The sequence below is a fragment of the Symphalangus syndactylus genome, chromosome 7 (genome assembly GCF_028878055.3).
Source record: "Symphalangus syndactylus isolate Jambi chromosome 7, NHGRI_mSymSyn1-v2.1_pri, whole genome shotgun sequence".
Lineage (NCBI taxonomy): Eukaryota > Metazoa > Chordata > Mammalia > Primates > Hylobatidae > Symphalangus > Symphalangus syndactylus.
Window position 1 is genome coordinate 17,519,728 of NC_072429.2, and position 20,952 is coordinate 17,540,679.

General features: G+C 44.1%; 1 protein-coding gene across 4 annotated transcripts in view; it reads left to right on the forward strand.

The window, feature by feature from the left end:
- Positions 1 to 20,952, forward strand: part of SLIT3 (slit guidance ligand 3) — a 653,573-nt gene that overhangs the window by 94,264 nt on the left and 538,357 nt on the right. For all 4 annotated transcript variants that reach the window (XM_055285296.1, XM_055285297.1, XM_055285294.2 and 1 more), the window contains exon 4: positions 18,668 to 18,739. In XM_055285296.1, the coding sequence (XP_055141271.1) occupies positions 18,668 to 18,739 (72 nt within the window). The remainder of the gene's footprint in view (positions 1 to 18,667; positions 18,740 to 20,952) is intronic.

Genomic DNA, 20,952 nt, shown 5'->3' on the forward strand with positions numbered 1-20,952 from the left:
CCAGGTAAGCAAACAGTAGGTGCTTGTTAAATTTGACATAAGAATTGTGTAGTCTTAGTCCATTCCAGCTGCTGTAACAAAATAGCATACTCTGGGTGGCTTATAAATAATGGGAAGTCCAAGATCAAGGAAGGTGCCAGTATACTTGGTGTCTGGTGAGGACCTGCTTTCTGGTCATAGATGGCGCCTTCTACCTTATGTGCTCACATTGTGGAAGATGCAAGGAAGCACTAATCCCATTCATGAGGGCTCCACCCTCATGGCCCCATCACCGCCCAAAGGTCCCACCTCCAAATGCCATCATGTCAGTGGTTGAATTTTGAATGTGAATTTTAGTGGGGGCAGGACACAAACATTTGGACCATAGTACATGGGAACACAAGAAGGCAGCTAAGATGGATAATGAACAGTGATGATAATTCAGGTCATTTAGCCGTTCTTAGTTCTTTTAAGCCTAAGCTGAGTTTGAACATCAAACACATCATGATTTTTATTATTGAAGGCAAAGGAGTGTGAATATGGAGCCCTTTGCCTTCATCCACAATTGAAAATATGTTATTTGTGTTAGGTAACTAACTCTGTTCATCCTATACTGGCTGTAACTTGGAGATGACGTTGAATTCTTTTCAGGATGGACTTGGTGCCGTGTGTGTGTGTGTGTGTGTGTGTAGGTAAAACAGAGAAAGATAGTGGTCCAGAGGCCAACACACCTGGAATCTATTTCTGAGGGTCCCTGCTTCAGTCCACGGCTTGGGCCATTCATTTACTTCTCGCTAAGTGAACATCTGGGATTCAGTTTGAGACGCCAACAAGTTTGGATGGGATCTCAGAGCTGTGGTTGGGAAGTGGAACTGCTCGCCTGAGGTGGGAGTGAGCGAGGTGAGTGGGGGCTCTTAAACTATTTCTGCAGACTTCAGTTCAAATGCAATAGCCAGAGGGTTGAGAAATCCTTCCCATGCTGGAAAAGCATTAAAAAAAAAAAAGGAATAAGGAAAAGATTCAATCAGATCGAAGTGACAATGCAATCTGAAAAGTGCCCCTTTCCCCCTTTTACCTAGCTCCCTTTCTATCCTACAGTTCTCATATTATCCAGGTATCTCCCTTTTCTAAGAAAAAAATAATCACAAAAAAACCTTGGACCTGAATCAGGGAGGAAATGCTATGAGAAAATTAAAATTCTAATTAGTTATAGATGAGAATTGGTCACAGATAATTATTCTACATTCTTTGGCTTATGCCAGAAAAGGCTTAAAAGAACTTTTTGTTGTTGTTGCTGGATATGTAAGTATAGATGTAGATGCCTAGATAAACAGACAGGCACACCATCATTAACAGATCTTGCAGATTTTGAGTGTTTAGAACAAAAATGAAAGAGAAATTTGTCATTCACAAACTAGGAATGTTTGAATCTTTTACTGTCAGGACTTTGTCACTTTGAACTAACTCAGAACAAAAGAAAAGGCCAATGGGTTCAAACAGGATCATTTTAAACAGTACACTTCCAGAAAATTTGTGCTGAGTTGCACCTGCCCTCCCTGACATCTACTAGCTAGAGTATTTCTATTTCAATTTGCATCTGTCAGTTTCCTACCTGTGGGTCAAAGGGGTTGGAGAACCAGACAAAAGGCCTAGAATAATCCAGAAAGAACATGGAGAATCTGTGGTGGGCTGTGCTCATGCCATCTGATCTAGAACCAGCTTTGCTGCATTGTTTTGGGGGTCTTAAAAGGGGAAAAAATCCTAATAGCTGCCTCAAGTACTTTTCTCTTAAGTCCTAGCAGAAATGAGTAGATATTAACCATAGGCTGCTCAAGGCATGCTTGATGTCTTGATGGAGCGTGCTTTTGCAGAATTATGCTAACGTATTCTCAGTCCCTCTTCGCTGCCCCCAACATAGCTCTTCCATATTTATTCCCAGGCAGCATGGAAAAGAGAAACTTAGCTTCTGGGGGCCATCTGCTTTTTCCTTTTATTGATCGCGCCCCTCACTCTTCTGATATAGAAACCTTATGTGGATGCCCCACCTGGTGTAAGGACGCTCGCCCTGACTCTGGCTTCACTCTGTTCTGAAGCTGCCTCTGTTTCCCTCACCCTACTGCACAAAACTGCTGGCATGGGCCTCTTGCTCCAAACTCTCAGGACCGTCTTTCAAGCAGTATGGGTCAAAATGTTGGATTTGTGCTATTGTGGTTGTGACTGTTCAGTAACCTGGTTGCGATACTCTGGAAGGTGCCTAATGAAATACTCTGGTTTTAACAGCTGAAGTGAAGTAGCCAGCACAGGGGGCTTGGGCAGCAGCACACAACTTATAGCACTTTCAGTTCTTCACAAAGTTTGCACCCTTTGGCTCATCTGTTCCTCAGTAATTCTGTTAGATAAGTGGAGTAGATACTCTCTCATTTAGTCATTCAACCAACCAATGAACCAACCAACCAATGAACCAACCAACTAACCAGGAAGTATTTATTGAGCTCCTACTAGTTGCCAGGCTCAAGTGGCAGTGAACAAAACAGAAAAAAATCTTCTCATGGCACTACATATTTGAATGGATATTCTAGTAGATATCATTATGCCCATTTTCACATGAAGAAACCAAGGCATAGGGAGATTAAATCCTAAGGCCATGCAGTACATTAAAATTCAAATATTCTCTCCAGCTCTCAGAATAAGGAGAATAGAATAGGTCATCTTAGGACTCATCCAACCCACTGATTCTGTTGCTGGAGGAAACCAGGGCTGTGGTTTGCATGGAGTTGCATAGCTCTAGGGCAGAGCTAGAATTATATAGCACAGCCTTTCTAAGCCCCAGCCCCATGCTCTGTCCAAGAGTTCTTAGACCCTGCAGAGGCGTATAATTCATAGACTTTGTCATTTGTCACCATCCCTCACCCGCTTAATGAGGCCCCCTCCCTCATTACTCAGCATAGATTTCATGGCTCATTTTCGTAATTACTCTCAGCACATTCCCTCAACTCCTGGGCCCCTCTCTTCCTCCATCGTAGTTGCCTGGAAATGCCCTAACCTTGGCTGAATTCAGCCTTCTATTGTTTGCACCCTCTCACCCAGGGGTCTTGAGTGTTGCTGAAGAAAAACACACACTTCTGTGGATGAATCTCACTTACAGCTCATGATCACTAACCTCAAATGGGCATTGGCTGCCACCCAGCAACCCTCCAGCCTTTCCTAAGCAGTGATGTCTCACCTTTCCTTCTCAGTGGCTTTGTTTTTCACGGAGGAAACAGAAGTGGTCGGAAGAGACTCTCCACAGACACCTACCACCACATCTGTCACCCCCTGTCCCTTGACTTCTGCCTTCCTGCTGTTGCCACAGGTGACCCCTCTCTGGCCCTGCCAAAGGCCACTGCCATCCTTATGCACTGGGATTATCTCTGTTGCCTGTTCAGGAGCTTCACTCTAAAATTTTTCTCCCCCCTCCCCTGAATCATCAATGTGCCTCTCTTCTATGTCATTCTCATCAGCACTGAAGCATGTCACTATTTCCTCCATCTTAAACAAACAATAAAATCCCACTTGACCACATTCTCTCCTAGCTATCAACCTGTTTTCTCTCCTCCTTTATTTTGGATGTATCAACATCATTGTTCCTTTTTATTTTCCCCCACTCTTTTTTGAACCACTCCTGCTAATAGGTCATGCCCATCTTTGGACCAAACAACTCTTTGCAGGGTCACCAGTGGGATCTTCATTACCCAACCCAATGTTATCCTCATCTTTCTCTCAGCAGAAGTTGGCTAACCAATTCCTCCCTCCCTCCCTATCTCTCTCCTTTCTTGAAACTCTCCCTTCACTTGGCTGTCACAACTCTGCTCTCTCTTGCTTCTCCCTCACCACACTAGGGGCTGTTTCCTCCTTGCTCTGGATGGTGTAGCCCAGAACTCAGTCTGCACTCCTCTTGCCTTATCTTCATCTGCCATGGTAACCACATCCAAGTTCATGGCTTTAAATTGCCACCTACATCTCTCTATCTTGGTCTTATCCCTGAGTGCCCCATATTTGTGTATCCCATCATCTGTTGGGCATCTATAATTGGGAATATTTGTAGGCATATCAAATTTAACATATCCAAATCTGCCCCCACCGCCCGCTCTACTCACAGTCTTCCCCCATCTCGGGTAACAGTAGTTCCAAAGTTTTAGATGCACAGGCCAAAATATCAGCCTCATCTTTGACTCCCCTTTTCTCTCTTGCCTTGCCTCCAATCCATCAGCAACTCCTGTCTGCTCTACCCTCAAATTATTTATAGAATTTGACTACTTCTTAACACTTCTGCGGCTGTTATCCTGGTAGCAGGGTAAAGAGCATTCCCAGAGAAAGGAAGAGCATGTGCAAAAACTCTGATCCAGGGAAAGCTGCAAGAGTAGAAAATCTCAAAAGAGATGCAGGAGTGATTCTTGAATCTGGGGAGTTGTCTGCCTTGTTAGCCCCATTATGAGATGTCATGGGGAAGAGGTCACTATAGGGATGGAGCTTTGGTGATTGCCAAGTGGTTTGACTGCCTGAAGTGGCTCTGGCCTGCTCTGAAGTTATAAATGACTATTAAGTTGCATGTACATTATTATCTGCTCTGTGTGTGTGTGTGCACATTCACCTGCATGCATAAATGTGTACTTTCTTCCATCCTAGATATGTTTTCTTGGAGTCTGAGCCCTAGTGTACTAATATATACCCATGTACAATCTTCTGGAGATCCCCAGAGACCCATGCCCTTGACTTTAGTCCTAGATAAAGCAACCTGTTGGCGACGGCCTCTGGGGTTCCCCTGCATTGTTCTAGGCAAAATTTACTTAGGCCTGTTGGTCAGCCATCCTGGAACTAGAGGACTCACAGTGCCTTTTGGTCCATTCTCTGCAGAACCAGTGATTTTCCACCGCTGTGTAGACAGGACTCTTGTCCATCTTCTCCCTCACCCCCTTCTTTTCTCCTGAAATCAAGGTCTTCTGGATGCAGGGGCATTTGGGCATCAGGGGCATATGGAAGTAGCCAGGGCAGGGGTCAGAGGCAAGGCAGGCTCAGACCATTATGTACTCCACATTTCCCTAACAGCCATGTCATTGGAGAAAAAGTAATCCAATGTGAGGTACAGGAAAGGTCAAAAGAGGTTGTTTGGTATGTGTGTGTTGTTGGGGGGTTGGGGAGGCTTTGTGCCTGTTTTCTTTTCATACTGGAGTCCTGAGCTGGATCTCAGTAGGATGTGATCCTGACCAAGCCCCCAGAGCTCTCTAGAACCACATAAATAAGGCAAGGATTTCCTGAGACTCTCGCAGCCTTCTTCTGAAATCAGAGAGGCAGGGTCAGCACATATTCCTTGTTTCTATCCTCCCTCCTGGGATTATTGGGCATCCTTCTGTCAACCAAGGCTCCAAAAAGTTAGAGAAGCAGAATGGCAAGGGGGTTAAAATCACAGGTTTTAGTGTCCAAGAGACCTCTGTTCAAGCCTTCAGTTTGGGCTGTGTGGTTTTGGAAAAGCTACATAACCTTGCTGTGCCTCAGTTTCCTTATCTTAATGACCGTAACAGTGTCTGCTTCAAGAGTTGCTTTAAGGATGAAGTGAGATAATACAGATAAAACACCTAACACAACACTTAGCTCATAGTAGTAAGTGCCCTATGTGAACATAAAAAAGGAAGGAAGGATGGATAGATGGACAAGGACAAAGATTTTTTTATTTTTTAAATTTTATTTATTTATTTATTTTTGAGACAGGATCTTGTTCTGTTGCATAGGCTGGAGTGCAATGGGATGATCTTGGCTCACTGCAACCTCCACCTCCAAAGCTTGAGCAGTCCTCCCACCCAGCCTGCTGAGTAGCTGTGACTATAGGTGTATGGCACCATGCTCAGCTAATTTTTTGGATTTTTTGTAGAGATGAGGTTTCACTGTATTTCCCAGGCTGCTCTCAAACTTCTGGACTCAAGCAATCCTCCCACTTTGGCCTCCCAAAGTGCTAGGACTGTAGGCATGAGCCACTGCGCCTGGCTGACAAAGAAATCTGTGCTGTTTTGATGGTTAAGGCATACTGATTGTTAAGATAGTCCTCAACAAAATATCCAAGTGTTCCTGTAGATTTCCCAGCTTCCTTTGCAGCTAGGTTTGTGCCATGTGACTAGTTCTGGCTAATCATGTGAGAAGTGGTATGAGTCACCACTGGGTCAAGGGATTTAAGAGCTGATGTACTTTCTCCTTCCTTCTCTTCCCCTGGCACAGCAGCCTTGGGGGGCCACATGTTCTCTAAGGTATCATACCACATGAAACAAGTGCTTTACGTGAGTGTGGAATAAGTGTTTATTGTGTTAACTCACTGAGATTTTGGAGTTCATTTGTTATTGCCTTGCTGACCAATACAGTCATCTACGAAGGAGAAATAAATCTCCTGAATTTCCAACCTCTTGGGACATCTAGGGACAATTATAATGATAATAACAGTAGCTGTAACAGCTACCACTTATTGAGCCCTTGAGAAACATTGCAAAGCCCTTTACAGATGTTAAACCATTCAGCCCTCTCAGGTATCCCATGAGGTACATGTTTTGCTATTACATAATAATTGTGTTCCTAAAGTAATCTTTAGGTTATTTTTTAAAATGGTTCTTGCAAACAACTTCAATGAGGAAAAAAAAACTGCTTGGGGATCAGAATTTTAAAGTATGACCACAAAGTTCTTTCTCCTACAGAAATGTCAAAAATAAAGGGGTTTTTAATTGCTATTAGGACTTTCAGAACTTACAAACTAAAAAATAACTGATTTCAAAACTGGTGTAAGCCAGCCTAAATGTCATTGAGCAAATACTGAATACCATGGAAGATAAATCTCAGGTCAACTCGCAGTTAAGCCATCAAAATAAATTGTGGGTTGGTCCACATTTACTATAAGGAAGCTCCATTGTATCTCAGTGAAGCTGCTTGTCCCTCCAAAAAAGGGAAGCCTCAAAGGCAAAGAATAGCATCATTCAACTAAAATGGCCCTGGGTATTAAGTCCATAAGCCATTAGGCTTTCCTGCCCCACATATGGGGACCATTCCTGATCATGACACTGGTATAAACCAACAACCATCACAAATTAGCTTCCTTGCTGAATTGCTCAGATTACATCCAGTTTGCATTATGAAAATTTGCATAGCAGGAGAAAGAAAGCCCGAACTGGCTGTTAGACAGGTGAGGAAACCAAGCAAGTAAGAGGCCTTCAGTGACTACAGCAAACAACTAGTGGGAACAGCCCCAGATCAAGGATCTCTGCTCTTTTGACTCTCCAGAGTTCAGGTTTTTTGCCCCTGATTTATAGTGACATCTGTACATCTTCATAGTTGATGATGTCATCTCTGAACTGATGTTTGAGGCCTGTGAAGTTTGGTTCTGCCCTTGCCTGTAGTCTGTAGTCATCATCCCTGGCGTTTGCTGGCCTGGAGCAGCAGCTGGCAGGAAGCATTGTCCCTCTCCCTCTCTCCATTGGGGGTGGCATGGAGCTTCTGTGCTAGATAACAAAGCTGCTTGGGTCCTTGCTGTTGAGACATGAGTGTTTCTGAAAGTACCAGTAGACGGAGAAAGAATTCAGGCTGCCTAAGAAGCTGCCTGGGGAAGGGGAAACAATTGAGTTCATTGCTAAAGCAAGCAGTCCTGGTGACCTGTAGGGGTTAGCACACTTTGACTTTCTTCCTCCCTCAGGCCTGATTGGGCAGCTGACATCCCACACCTCCCTGAGGAAAAGAGGGGACTTGATGTGCAGTAGGCCATGCCCAGGCCCTGGTGGCCCCTCACTCCTTCCCTTTCCTGAGGGAGGGGAAGTAGTGAGCCCTTCCCCCTGCTTGCCTTGCTTGTCAGTGAGGTTGATACCTCTGAAAGCTGAGTCTCTAAGAAGTTTCTGAACGAAGAAGACAGACTCAGGTAGGCAGGCCCTCTGGGAGCCCTGTTTACCCCCACGCAGTGTGACTTCCCGGTTCAGCAGGGCTATTGATTCATCAGGCTCCCCTAGCTGGCCTTTCCTACCTTTTGATTTATTCATGAAATTCAGCAGGCCCTTCTGGAAGGTTCTTTGTGTGCCTGATGCTGTGTTGGCTACTGTTGGGACACAAAAGACTTTTTAGTTGTATTTCCCACCCTTAGCCCTTGAAACTTCGATGATAAGACAGTTTATAATGAAGGGCTAAATTAAGAATTCTCACTACACATAGCAGCAGGCACCTGGGTTCAAGTCCCACCAACTATCACGTTGGTCAAGCTTGACTTTGGGCAAGTTCTTAACCTTCTTAGGCCGGTATTTCCTAAATATAGGGATGCTAAGAACACTGGCCTCCGAGCGTTTCCATGGAGATTAAATGAGGTAGTGCATGTAAAGTGCTCAGTACAATGCCTGGCTCATGGTTTTAGTCTTATTACTAGCTACTGCTGTTAGTTGTCAAAACATATTTGAGAGATTTCAGCGTTGCAGAAATCCTGAATCTAAACACACCACCTTCTGCACAGTGTTCCTCCCTTCTCTATTCCTCTCATTAGGGATTGGTAATTTGACTGATCAGTTACCCAACCTGGAGCCACTTTTCATACCTGTACTCCTGTAACTCCCTCAATCTTCACATACATCCTCTCACAAAACCCAGCCAATTATACTTCACTTCTCTCTACTACACTTCAGCCACACTGTTATCCTTAACCAGGTCTTCACGCAGAGACCAATCCTCACGTACATCCTGTCACAAAACCCAGCCGATTATACCTCACTTCTCTCTCCTACACTTCAGCCGCACTGTTATCCTTAATCAGGTCTTCACGCAGAGACACTAGTTACCCAAGAACCCTGTTAACTGGTTTTCCTGCTTCCGATTTCACCCTCCTCCAAACTGGGCTTACTGCTACTCAGGAGACATGTGCATATGTATATGTGTGTGTGTGTGTGTGTGTATGTGTGTGTGTATATATATATATATTGTTTGTTTGTTTTTTGAGTTGGAGTCTTGCTCTGTCGCCCAGGCTGGCGTGCAGTGGCGTGATCTCAGCTCACTGCAACCTCTGCCTCCTGGGTTCAAGTGATTCTCCTGCCTAAGCCTCCCGAGTAGCTGGGATTACAGATGTACACCCCCATGCCCAGCTAATTTTTATATTTTTAGTAGAGACGGGGTTTCACCATGTTGGCCAGGCTGGTCTGGAGCTCCTGACCTCATGATCTGCCCACCTTGGCCTCCCAAAGTGCTGGGATTACAGGCATGAGCCACCGTGACCGGCCAGGAGAACTTTTTTAAAATTCAAACCAGATTATCACTCCCTTGCTCAAACCCTTTCTCTGGCTCCCTCTTACTCTGTAAAAAGCCAAGCCCAAATTCTTTATTTTGGATAAAAAGGCCCTTTGTGGTATGACTGCTGCCTAGTTGTACACCTGCATCACTTGTGTTCGCAGGTCACCTCTGTGTTCTAGCAATGCAAGCCTGCTTCCCAAATGCTCCTCTGTCTCCTGGCCCTCCATGGAGTACAGAGCACGTACTACTCTCTCAGTCTAGAAGTCTCCATCCCTGTATCCTAAAGAGTCTTGGTCATTCTTTAAAACTAAACTCAAAACCATCTTCCTTGGGAAGCCTTCTTTTAACAAGGACTGGGTTAGCTGCTGCTCCACTGTGTTCCCACGACACCTTCACTTTCAAGAACATGGCAATTTTTTGTTTTCAGGTCTGTCTTATTCACTAGCATATGACATTTTTAAAAGAAGGGACTGTATCTTATTCATTTTTGTATGTTCATATTGAAAAAATGACTGGAGAAAAGAATTTTCAACCCAGAATTTCATATCCAGCCAAACTAAGCTTCATAAGTGAAGGAGAAATAAGATACTTTACAGACAAGCAAACGCTGAGTGATTTTGTCACCACCAGGCCTGCCCTAAAAGAGCTCCTGAAGGAAGCACTAAACATGGAAAGGAACAACCGGTACCAGCCACTGCAAAAACACGCCAAATTGTAAAGACCATCGAGGCTAGGAAGAAACTGCATCAACTAACGAGCAAAATAACCAACTAACATCATAATGACAGGATCAGATTCACACATAACAATATTAACGTTAAATGTAAATGGGCTAAATGCTCCAATTAAAAGACACAGACTGGCAAACTGGATAAGGAGTCAGGACCCATCAGTGTGCTGTATTCAGGAAACCCATCTCACGTGCAGAGACACACATAGACTCAAAATAAAGGGATGGAGGAAGATCTATCAAGCAACTGGAAAACAAAAAAAGGCAGGGGTTGCAATCCTAGTCTCTGATAAAATAGACTTTAAACCAACAAACATCAAAAGAGACAAAGAAGGCCATTATATAATGGTAAAGGGATCAATTCAACAAGAAGAGCTAACTATCCTAAATATATATGCACCCAACACAGGAGCACCCAGATTCATAACGCAAGTCCTGAGTGACCTACAAAGGGACTTAAACTCCCACACAATAATAATGGGAGATTTTAACACCCCACTGTCAGCATTAGACAGATCAATGAGACAGAAAGTTAACAAGGATATCCAGGAATTGAACTCAGCTCTACATAAAGTGGACCTAATAGACATCTACAGAACTCTTCACCCCAAATCAACAGAATATACATTTTTTTCAGCACCACACCACACCTATTCCAAAATTGACCACATAGTTGGAAGTAAAGCTCTCCTCAGCAAATGTAAAAGAACAGAAATTATAACAAACTGTCTCTCAGAGCACAGTGCAATCAAACTAGACCTCAGGATTAAGAAACTCACTCAAAACCGCTCAACTACATGGAAACTGAACAACCTGCTCCTGAATGACTATTGGGTACATAATGAAATGAAGGCAGAAATAAAGATGTTCTTTGAAACCAATGAGAACAAAGACACAACATACCAGAATCTCTGGGACACGTTCAAAGCAGTGTGTAGAGGGAAATTTATAGCACTAAATGCCCACAAGAGAAAGCAGGAAAGATCCAAAATTGACACCCTAACATCACAATTAAAAGAACTAGAAAAGCAAGAGCAAACACATTCAAAAACTAGCAGAAGGCTAGAAATAACTAAAATCAGAGCAGAACTGAAGGAAATAGAGACACAAAAAACCCTTCAAAAAATTAATGAATCCAGGAGTTGGTTTTTTGAAAAGATCAACAAAATTGATAGACCACTAGCAAGACTAATAAAGAAGAAAAGAGAGAAGAATCAAATAGATGCAATAAAAAATGAAAAAGGGGATATCACCACCGATCCCAGAGAAATACAATCTACCATCAGAGAATACTACAAACACCTCTATGCAAATAAACTAGAAAATCTAGAAGAAATGGATAAATTCCTCGACAAATACACCCTCCCAAGACTAAATCAGGAAGAAGTTGAATCTCTGAATAGACCAATAACAGGTTCTGAAATTGTGGCAATAATCAATAGCTTACCAACCAAAAAGAGTCCAGGACCTGATGGATTCATAGCTGAATTCTACCAGAGGTACAAGGAGGAACTGGTACCATTCCTTCTGAAACTATGCCAATCGATAGAAAAAGAGGGAATCCTCCCTAACATATTTTATGAGGCCAGCATCATCCTGATACCAAAGCCTGGCAGAGACATAACCAAAAAAGAGAATTTCAGACCAATATCCTTAATGAACATTGATGCAAAAATCCTCAATAAAATACTGGCAAACCAAATCCAGCAGCACATCAAAAAGCTTATCCACCATAATCAAGTGGGCTTCATCCCTGGGATGCAAGGCTGGTTCAACATACGCAAATCAATAAATGTAATCCAGCATATAAACAGAACCAAAGACAAAAACCACATGATTATCTCAATAGATGCAGAAAAGGCCTTTGACAAAATTCAACAATGCTTCATACTAAAAACTCTCAATAAATTAGGTATTGATGGGACGTATCTCAAAATAATAAGAGCTATCTACGACAGACCCACAGCCAATATCATACTGAATGGGCAAAAACTGGAAGCATTCCCTCTGAAAACTGGCACAAGACAGGGATGCCCTCTCTCACCGCTCCTATTCAACATAGTGCTGGAAGTTCTGGCCAGAGCAATCAGGCAGGAGAAGGAAATAAAGGGTATTCAATTAGGAAAAGAGGAAGTCAAATTGTCCCTGTTTGCAGATGACATGATTGTATATCTAGAAAACCCCATCGTCTCAGCCCAAAATCTCCTTAAGCTGATTAGCAACTTCAGCAAAGTCTCAGGATACAAAATCAATGTACAAAAATCACAAGCATTCTTGTACACCAATAACAGACAAACAGAGAGCCAAATCATGAGTGAAGTCCCATTCACAATTGCTTCCAAGGGAATAAAATACCTAGGAATACAACTTACAAGGGATGTGAAGGACCTCTTCAAGGAGAACTACAAACCACTGCTCAATGAAATAAAAGAGGATACAAACAAATGGAAGAACATTCCATGCTCATGGGTTGGAAGAATCAATATTGTGAAAATGGCCATACTGCCCAAGGTAATTTATAGATTCAATGCCATCCCCATCAAGCTACCAATGACTTTCTTCAAAGAATTGGAAAAAACTACTTTAAAGTTCATATGGAATCAAAAAAGAGCCCGCATCGCCAAGTCAATCCTAAGCCAAAGAACAAAGCTGGAGGCATCACGCTACCTGACTTCAAACTATACTACAAGGCTACAGTAACCAAAACAGCACGGTACTGGTACCACAACAGAGACATAGATCAATGGAACAGAACAGAGCCCTCAGAAATGATGCCGCATATCTACAACTATCTGATCTTTGACAAACCTGACAAAAACAAGAAATGGGGAAAGGATTCCCTATTTAATAAATGGTGCTGGGAAAACTGGCTAGCCATATGTAGAAAGCTGAAACTGGATCCCTTCCTTACACCTTATACAAAAATTAATTCAAGATGGATTAAAGACTTACATGTTAGACCTAAAACCATTAAAATCCTACAAGAAAACCTAGGCAATACCATTCAGGACATAGGTGTGGGCAAGGACTTCATGTCTAAAACACCAAAAGCAATGGCAACAAAAGCCAAAATTGACAAATGGGATCTAATTAAACTAAAGAGCTTCTGCACAGCAAAAGAAACTACCATCAGAGTGAACAGGCAACCTACAGAATGGGAGAAAATTTTTGCAACCTACTCATCTGACAAAGGGCTAATATCCGGAATCTACAATGAACTCAAACAAATTTACAAGAAAAAAAACAAACAACCCCATCAAAAAGTGGGCAAAGGACATGAACAGACACTTCTCAAAAGAAGACATTTATGCAGCCAAAAAACACATGAAGAAATGCTCATCATCACTGGCCATCAGAGAAATGCAAATCAAAACCACAGTGAGATACCATCTCACACCAGTTAGAATGGCCATCATTAAAAAAGCAGGAAACAACAGGTGCTGGAGAGGATGTGGAGAAATAGGAACACTTTTACACTGTTGGTGGGACTGTAAACTAGTTCAACCATTGTGGAAGTCAGTGTGGTGATTTCTCAGGGATCTAGAACTAGAAATACCATTTGACCCAGCCATCCCATTACTGGGTATATACCCAAAGGACTATAAATCATGCTGCTATAAAGACACATGCACACGTATGTTTATTGCGGCACTATTCACAATAGCAAAGAGTTGGAACCAACCCAAATGTCCAACAACGATAGACTGGATTAAGAAAATGTGGCACATATACACCATGGAATACTATGCAGCCATAAAAAAGGATGAGTTTGTGTCCTTTGTAGGGACATGGATGAAACTGGAAAACATCATTCTCAGTAAACTATCGCAAGGACAAAAAACCAAACACCGCATGTTCTCACTCATAGGTGGGAATTGAACAATGAGAACTCATGGACACAGGAAGGGGAACATCACACTCCAGGGACTGTTGTGGGGTGGGGGGAGGGGGGAGGGACAGCATTAGGAGATATACCTAATGCTAAATGACGAGTTAATGGGTGCAAGAAATCAACATGGCACATGGATACATATGTAACAAACCTGCACATTGTGCACATGTACCCTAAAACCTAAAGTATAATTAAAAAAAAAAAAAGAAAAAATGACTGGAGAAATGAAAGAATGGATGAATGGGTAAATGGTGGTTGGATGGATGAGTGAATGCTTGGGTAGATGGGCTGGTGGATAGATGGATGGTGATTAGATGTACAGATAAATGAGCAGTTGGATGGATGAATGGTTGAATGGATACATGGATGGATTCAATGAAGTGGCAAAAACTTCTATTTATATCTTACACCCAGGTACGTCTAGAAAGGTCTTTAGTGGTTCCACAAAGACAAGGGCCTATTTCTTAGTGCTTCTCAGTTCAGGCTGAAAAGCAGTATGACTTTGCACCTCAGCAGCCAGTTGGGTTTTTTTACCTTTATGCTCCCCATTGTCGCATCAGGAAAGCTGAGAAGGAGTTTTGATCTTAGCGGGAGAGGGGATACCTAGGAAAGCCTTATCCTGTCATTGCCCTGGCCCACATCTCATTTACTGACTTCCTCAGTTCTGTCCTCATATGAGTCCCACAGTCCTGTTCTCCATTCAGTAATCATGGATTTACTTCCAGCTTGAACTATGGCAGGAGATCTCCACCTCTGGGCCCAGAGTAACAGAACAGCAGATGGCATGAGTGCACCATGGCCAGTAGCCACTGTCTGCATCCGGCACTTACCTGTTTATCAGGAGAATAGCACGTCTCATTCTGTTCATTTTCCTGTTCAGGGGCTGCTTTCATAGCAGCCACATGGGAAGTGTACCTTATGCAGCTTGGAGCCTTCATCACCTTTTCAAGGAAGACTTTCCAGGCCTGGCTGTTCACTCAGTAAATATGAGTAAATCCTGAAGTTACCTGGAAATACAGTATCTAGCTCCTTCTGATATTGAGAACCAGCAGGTGACCTGCCCGAGCTCAAGTGGAAAGTCCCCAGGACTTTTGGCAGCAGAGCCCCGCCCATCTGCCCCAGAATCCTCATTCAGGGTTTATGAAGCAGCGGGCAGCGCACAATTGGCTAAATTTGGTTGTATTTTTATTTTTGTCCAGCCACAAATACCGGCAAAAAACTGAAAATGATTCCTTCCCTTCCAGGAGCCTTGGAGCCAAGCTGGTTTTATTTTTATCTTCAACTCTGGTTTAGGGTTTTCAGCAAACCGAACACCCTACTCACTGCAGACAGCAGCAAGCTGGGTTTTAGGATTGTTGCCTAGACTGTAGTGTTGGTTCTCTGAATGTAACTCTTACAAGACTTTGTACAGCTGTGACAATAGAGGGTGGTTCCAGACAGACCCACATAGAGACTTAGTTCTTGCCTTGGGGACCTCCAAGAGAGTTTGTTTCCAGGGAAGACAATGTACACAGGGTGGTTCGTTGCCTGGGATGGGTTGGAGGAAGTGGCAACTCTGGATGAAAAGAAACAGAAAAATTAAGAAAGGGAAAGGGAGAGGGAGCTGTTATTTATTGAAAGGCCTCGAGTAACATGGTTGTTCAGAACTAGAGCTCTGGAGTCTGACCCACTGCGTGCAAATCCTGCCACTACCACTTCCTGACACTGTGGCCTTGGGGATGGCTTGACCTCCCCAGGCTTCAGGTTCATTCTGTATGAGACAGGATTAATAATGACACCTACCATGAGCACCGCTGCAGTTGAGATCCTGCCTGTGTAGCACGTGGCATGGCGTTTGACATGCATGTAGAACTGAATCAGCACCATTGTCATCACTGTTGCCATGCTCTTATTGCAGTGCTGAACACTTGTGTAGACACTGTGTCATTTAAGACTCACTGTAACCCATTTTGCAGATCCAAAACTGAGGTCCAAAGGGCTAGACAGCTTGCCTCAGATCCCACAGCAAGAGCACAATATAGCCAGACCTGTGTCCAGCCCCAGTGAATCCCAAAGACATCACATCAAGCCTTCTCCAGTTCCAATGGCTTCCACCTGTTATCACTGAGTACATGGGAACTACTCAAAACATAAAAATAGATGTTGCCTCATCCTCCACTTCCCGGAGTCCCCCACTTTTTATTCTACTTTAGTGACAGGAACACACAAAAAGCAGATACTGGCAGTGGTCAAAGAGCACCATGCAAAATCAGAGACAGACAGTGGAACGGCGGTTGCCAGGGGCTGGGAGGAGAGATGGGGAGGTGTTGTTCAACAGGGACAGGATTTCAGTTTTGCAAGATGAAAAAGTTCTGGAGATTAGTTGCTCAATGATGTGAATATACTCAACACTACTGAACTAACTACACTTTTAGTGTACAGTTTTTATATTGCTAAGAAGATAAATCTCATGATATGTGATTTTACTGCAATTAGAAAAAAAAAAAAAGCACTGGGGTAAGAGTCAGGCTGCCCTCAGCTGGGCACAGTGGCTCACTCCTGTAATTCCAGCACTTTGGGAGGCTGAGGTGGGTGGATCACTTGAGGTCAGAAGTTTGAGAATAGCCAGGCGAACATGGTGAAAACCGTCTCTACTAAAAAATACAAAAATTAGCCAGACGTGGTGGTGAGTGCCTGTAACCTCAGCTACTTGGGAAGCAGAGGTAGGGGAATCACTTGAACCTGGCAGGTGGAGGTTGCAGCGAGCCGAGATTGCACCATTGCCCTCCAGCCTGGGCAACAGAGCGAGACACCGTCTCAAACAAAACAAAACAAGAGTCAGGCTGCCCCAGAGGTGGCCAGGGAATTAGAGCTTATCTTATCCAACTTTCCAGCCTTTCCTTCTTGCCTCCTCCTCATCAGGAGTCTTGTGGATGGCATCCTTGCCCAATGCTTACCCACTCGCTGCATGTCTGTCAGGCTGAGTAGCACCCTCTTGACAGTGGGGCTTATTATATGAAGTCTTCAATGCTTCTCTCTCACATGCTTTGTCCTGCTTGATCTCCTTCTAGTTGCTCATCCCTCTAAAGTTGTTGTCCATAGACCTAGGAAGAAAGGGGGGAAATGGGAGCAAAATCCCAAATAGGAAAGCATGTCTGCTTGGTGGCAGGGGAAGGGGGCCAGGACTTTGGGGCCAGGAGCTAGGGAGAAGCTCACCTTTTCTATTCCTTAGTTTGCTTTAGCTCTCAGATGGGGATCATATAGTTATATCATGTAATAGGACATACTCAGTTCACTCTAACTAGAAAAATTCATCCAGGCTATGAACTGCTCTTTGGCTCTGAAAGATTCTGGGGACTGTGGGGTGTATGCTTTAATCACGGTTTGGGTGGCTTCCCATTTCCCTTGCTATGCTGTGTCAACTCACTAGGGCAGAGGGGCATGGGGCTAGCATGCAACAGGGCCTCTCTCTTGGCCTAATGCTCCGAAGAAAGCACCCTTCATGGAGATCATAATGGTGGCTCTGTGTCACTTGAAAACTCAGGTAGCCTTTCTGTGGGTGTTTAGTATTGACCATGCTTAAGAGAGACTGGCTCTGTTGGCCAACATCCAATGTGAGCCATCCCTACTGGGCTGATTTTTGCCACAAGCCACACCTCATGCCCAGACCTTGGTCCCTGACCCAGGGCCTACTTCTCCATGAGTCCCAGTGGGGATGGTGATAAGGGTCTACAATACTGTTAGGGGCCCATGAAAATGTTTTAATTTCTTCTAATATTGGAAGACAAAAATGAACTTTTGGGTAGAAATGTTATGTAATAGTATATTTGCATTTATACCAACATAGTTATAAAATGTAATATTAAAAAAAATTTTGATGGAGAAAGCAGCCCACAAAGGCAAAATTGCCAAGGACCCACAAAACTCACAATGGAACCCTACTCTGGTCCACACAGCCAAGCTGGCCGGGATTCCATTTTGTTCCTCAATCCAAGGTGATCTGCCATGCCCTCTCTCTGTTCCTAAAGCAACTACTATGTGCTCCCACCATCACTGTTTAGGATCCTGAATATTTCCTCTGATATTTCATTTAAGGTTCCTTTTTCTTCTTCTTTTTTTTTTTTTTTTCTTCTTTTTTGAGACAGAGTCTCGCTCAGTCGCCAGGCTGGAGTGCAGTGGCACGATCTCAGCTTAGTGCAACCTCTGCCTCCTGGTTTCAAGCAATTCTCCTGCCTCAGCCTCCCAAGTAGCTGGGACTACAGGCATGCACCACCACGGCCAGCTAATTTTTTGTATTTGTATTAGAAACGGGTTTCACCATGTTGCCCAAGATGGTCTCGATCTCTTGACCTCGTGATCTGCCCACTTTAGTCTCTCAAAGTACTGGGATTACAGGCCTGAGCCACCATACCTGGCCCATTTATGTTTTTAGGGGTGTATTTCGCATGCCAGTTTCATCACTCAGTAATAGCTACACGGAGCTCATGGTGAGAAAAGTTCAAAAGTCTTGTCTGGGGTCCATGGGAAGGAATATTGTGATCCATTAGTGATGTCTCTCCAAGACTCTGATGGAGGTGTGGCAGCACAGCACATGTGCTATGTTTTTACTTTTGACTGACCTTTGCTCTGCATTCCCAACCTGACTCTAAGCCCTGCCAACACAGAATATACCTTACATGTGTTGAGCAGCCCATACAGAAAGATGTAGAGAGTCTCTTAATGCCTATTGATTGATTGACTGGTTGATTAAAGTGGTATCTGAATACATTTGATCTGGTTTAATGTCCCCTTGACATCCTTCCATTCTCTTTCCTCTTTAGGCGCCTGAACAAGAATAAGCTCCAAGTCCTTCCAGAATTGCTTTTCCAGAGCACGCCGAAGCTCACCAGACTGTGAGTAGAGTTGCCTTGTGTTCTCGACCTTGTGCCTTGCCTGGCTTTGGTGATGTGGAGGATGTGGTTTGTGGAGCACCGTGCCGTGTGGAGCTTGGCAGTTAGGCCCTGACGTAGAGAGTTGGAGCAGGGCTTTGACATGATGTCCACCCCCAACAAACACTTCCAGGCCTGACTTCTTGCTCCCTCTCTCAGTCATCGGCGGCTTGCGTGACCAGTGGGGACTCGTGATGTGTGGTAGTCCATCATTGCCTTGCAAGGAGGGAGGAGATGCTTCCCTTTATTGTGGGTCTGAACTTACTTCAGGGAAATTCCCTGAGGTGGGGTTTGAGATAGGTTTATTCTCACAAGACTGCCAGTGGTCTCAGAAGGCAACGGTTTGGACTGAACACGGCAACCTCATCACCTTGCTGGTTGGAGCAGCTCCTGCCTTTTTCCCACTTCCTAGCGCTGCCAGTCTAGGAACCATGGGTCTGGGGGTTTATGATTTTGTGGGAAAAGGAAGAAACGCATTGAATTTTGCTTTATCCTTTTCAGAGGTGCAGGGTAAAATGAGGAGAGGGGAGAGTTGGAGATACTTCTGTTTATTCAGTGGGAGAATTTGGAAGCCCAGGAGCTGGAGTTGCAGGTGAGGGTGGAGACTGTGATTCATGGATTGTAGATGTCAGGCAAGTGCTAATTAAATTATTGACAGTGAACCCGAAATCATGCTGGCAGTGACTCAGTTCGTGGGGTGTACTGGATCGCCGAAGGCTCACCTTTCTCAATGAAGCGACACAGTCCTGGATGGCTTTGCAGTCAGGTAGCAAGATTTACAGCCTGGCTGGGAAGGCTTTAACATTGCAGGGAGGCTCCAACGCTGTGGCCACCATTCTCATTCCCAGTGGTTGCATTTAATGCTACTTGTGCAGCCAAACACTGCATATAGGCTCTGGGATAAATTGGGAAACATGAAACACATGTCAGTGTGTGCACTTACGAATGAGTTCTGAATTAGGAATATATATTTATATATGTCTATACACACACACACACAGAGACTATATACATAAATTTATTTTAAAAGCGCACTTTGCTGGAACAAGAACAGGCAAGGGTTGGCTGATATTCCAGTCATGCAGTGGTCTTGCTTGCATTCTCTAGGACACACCTGCATTTTGTCAGGTCTCCTCTTGCTGTGTGCCCCATTTCTCTGGCTCAGTCGCTCTAACTGACTTTGCTAAACGTAGGAAAGGCTATATACCCTCCTTTTTACTCTTCCAGTCTGGGTCTGCCTGGATGGGAATGGGGGCGGAGGAAATGCTGCTCAGCAGCCCAGGGGTCCAGAAGAGCTGGACAAGCTATGCCAAATGGGCATACCAGTAACCACCCTGGTTTGTAACATCCCCTGCCTTTCATAGCCTTAGATGCTCACGTAATCACCATCTCTCCACCCAGTACTGCATTGCACCTTTCAATGCTGTTAACTAAGTACTACAGCAGAGTATATACTATTCATCTGAGACATGAGCATCAGTTTAAAGGCAAAGGGAAGGTACTTGTGAGGCTGGAATGCTGGATGACTTTATGTAGGTGGGGCCTGAGCATCCCAGCTGCTGCAGGATGTCAGGTGGGCTGGTTCTTGCTCACAGAAACCTTCTCATGGCTATCAGCTGATGGCCATTTTTTGCAGAGTTGGTCTTGATCCAGGCAAAGTAGGAATTTCAAGTGTTGATAACAGGTCTCTGACATTCTGGGAGCCAGGCACGTGGACATGGGGAACCTATGAGTTATGTCCTCTGCCATGTCCTGAGAGAGCTTGAGAGTCACTTTTCCTTCGGTATCTAAATATCTTCATCAGTAAAGGGAGATACCCTCTCCTCCCTTTTACCTACCTTGTAGAGGAACTGTAAGTGTCCAATGAGATCATGGTGTATATGTGATTGTAAAGTGCTGTGTAAGTGTAAGCACCAAGACAACGATTATTACTCCGACAATTCCTGTCTTTACAACCTCAGTTTCTGATCTCCTTTCTCTGGGTGGCATGAAGAGACTAGGAGTTGTGATAAGCATTGAGGTAAATTACCCTGAGCTTTTGCTTCAAGTCAGAGAGCTGCAGCTGGGAAGGCAGGGATGATATTTGACTCATTTTGGTATCCATCTCTTGCTGGGTCCATGTCCGGGCATAGCTTGGCACACATAGGCACTCCGTCAGTGATGGTTGAATGGGTAGA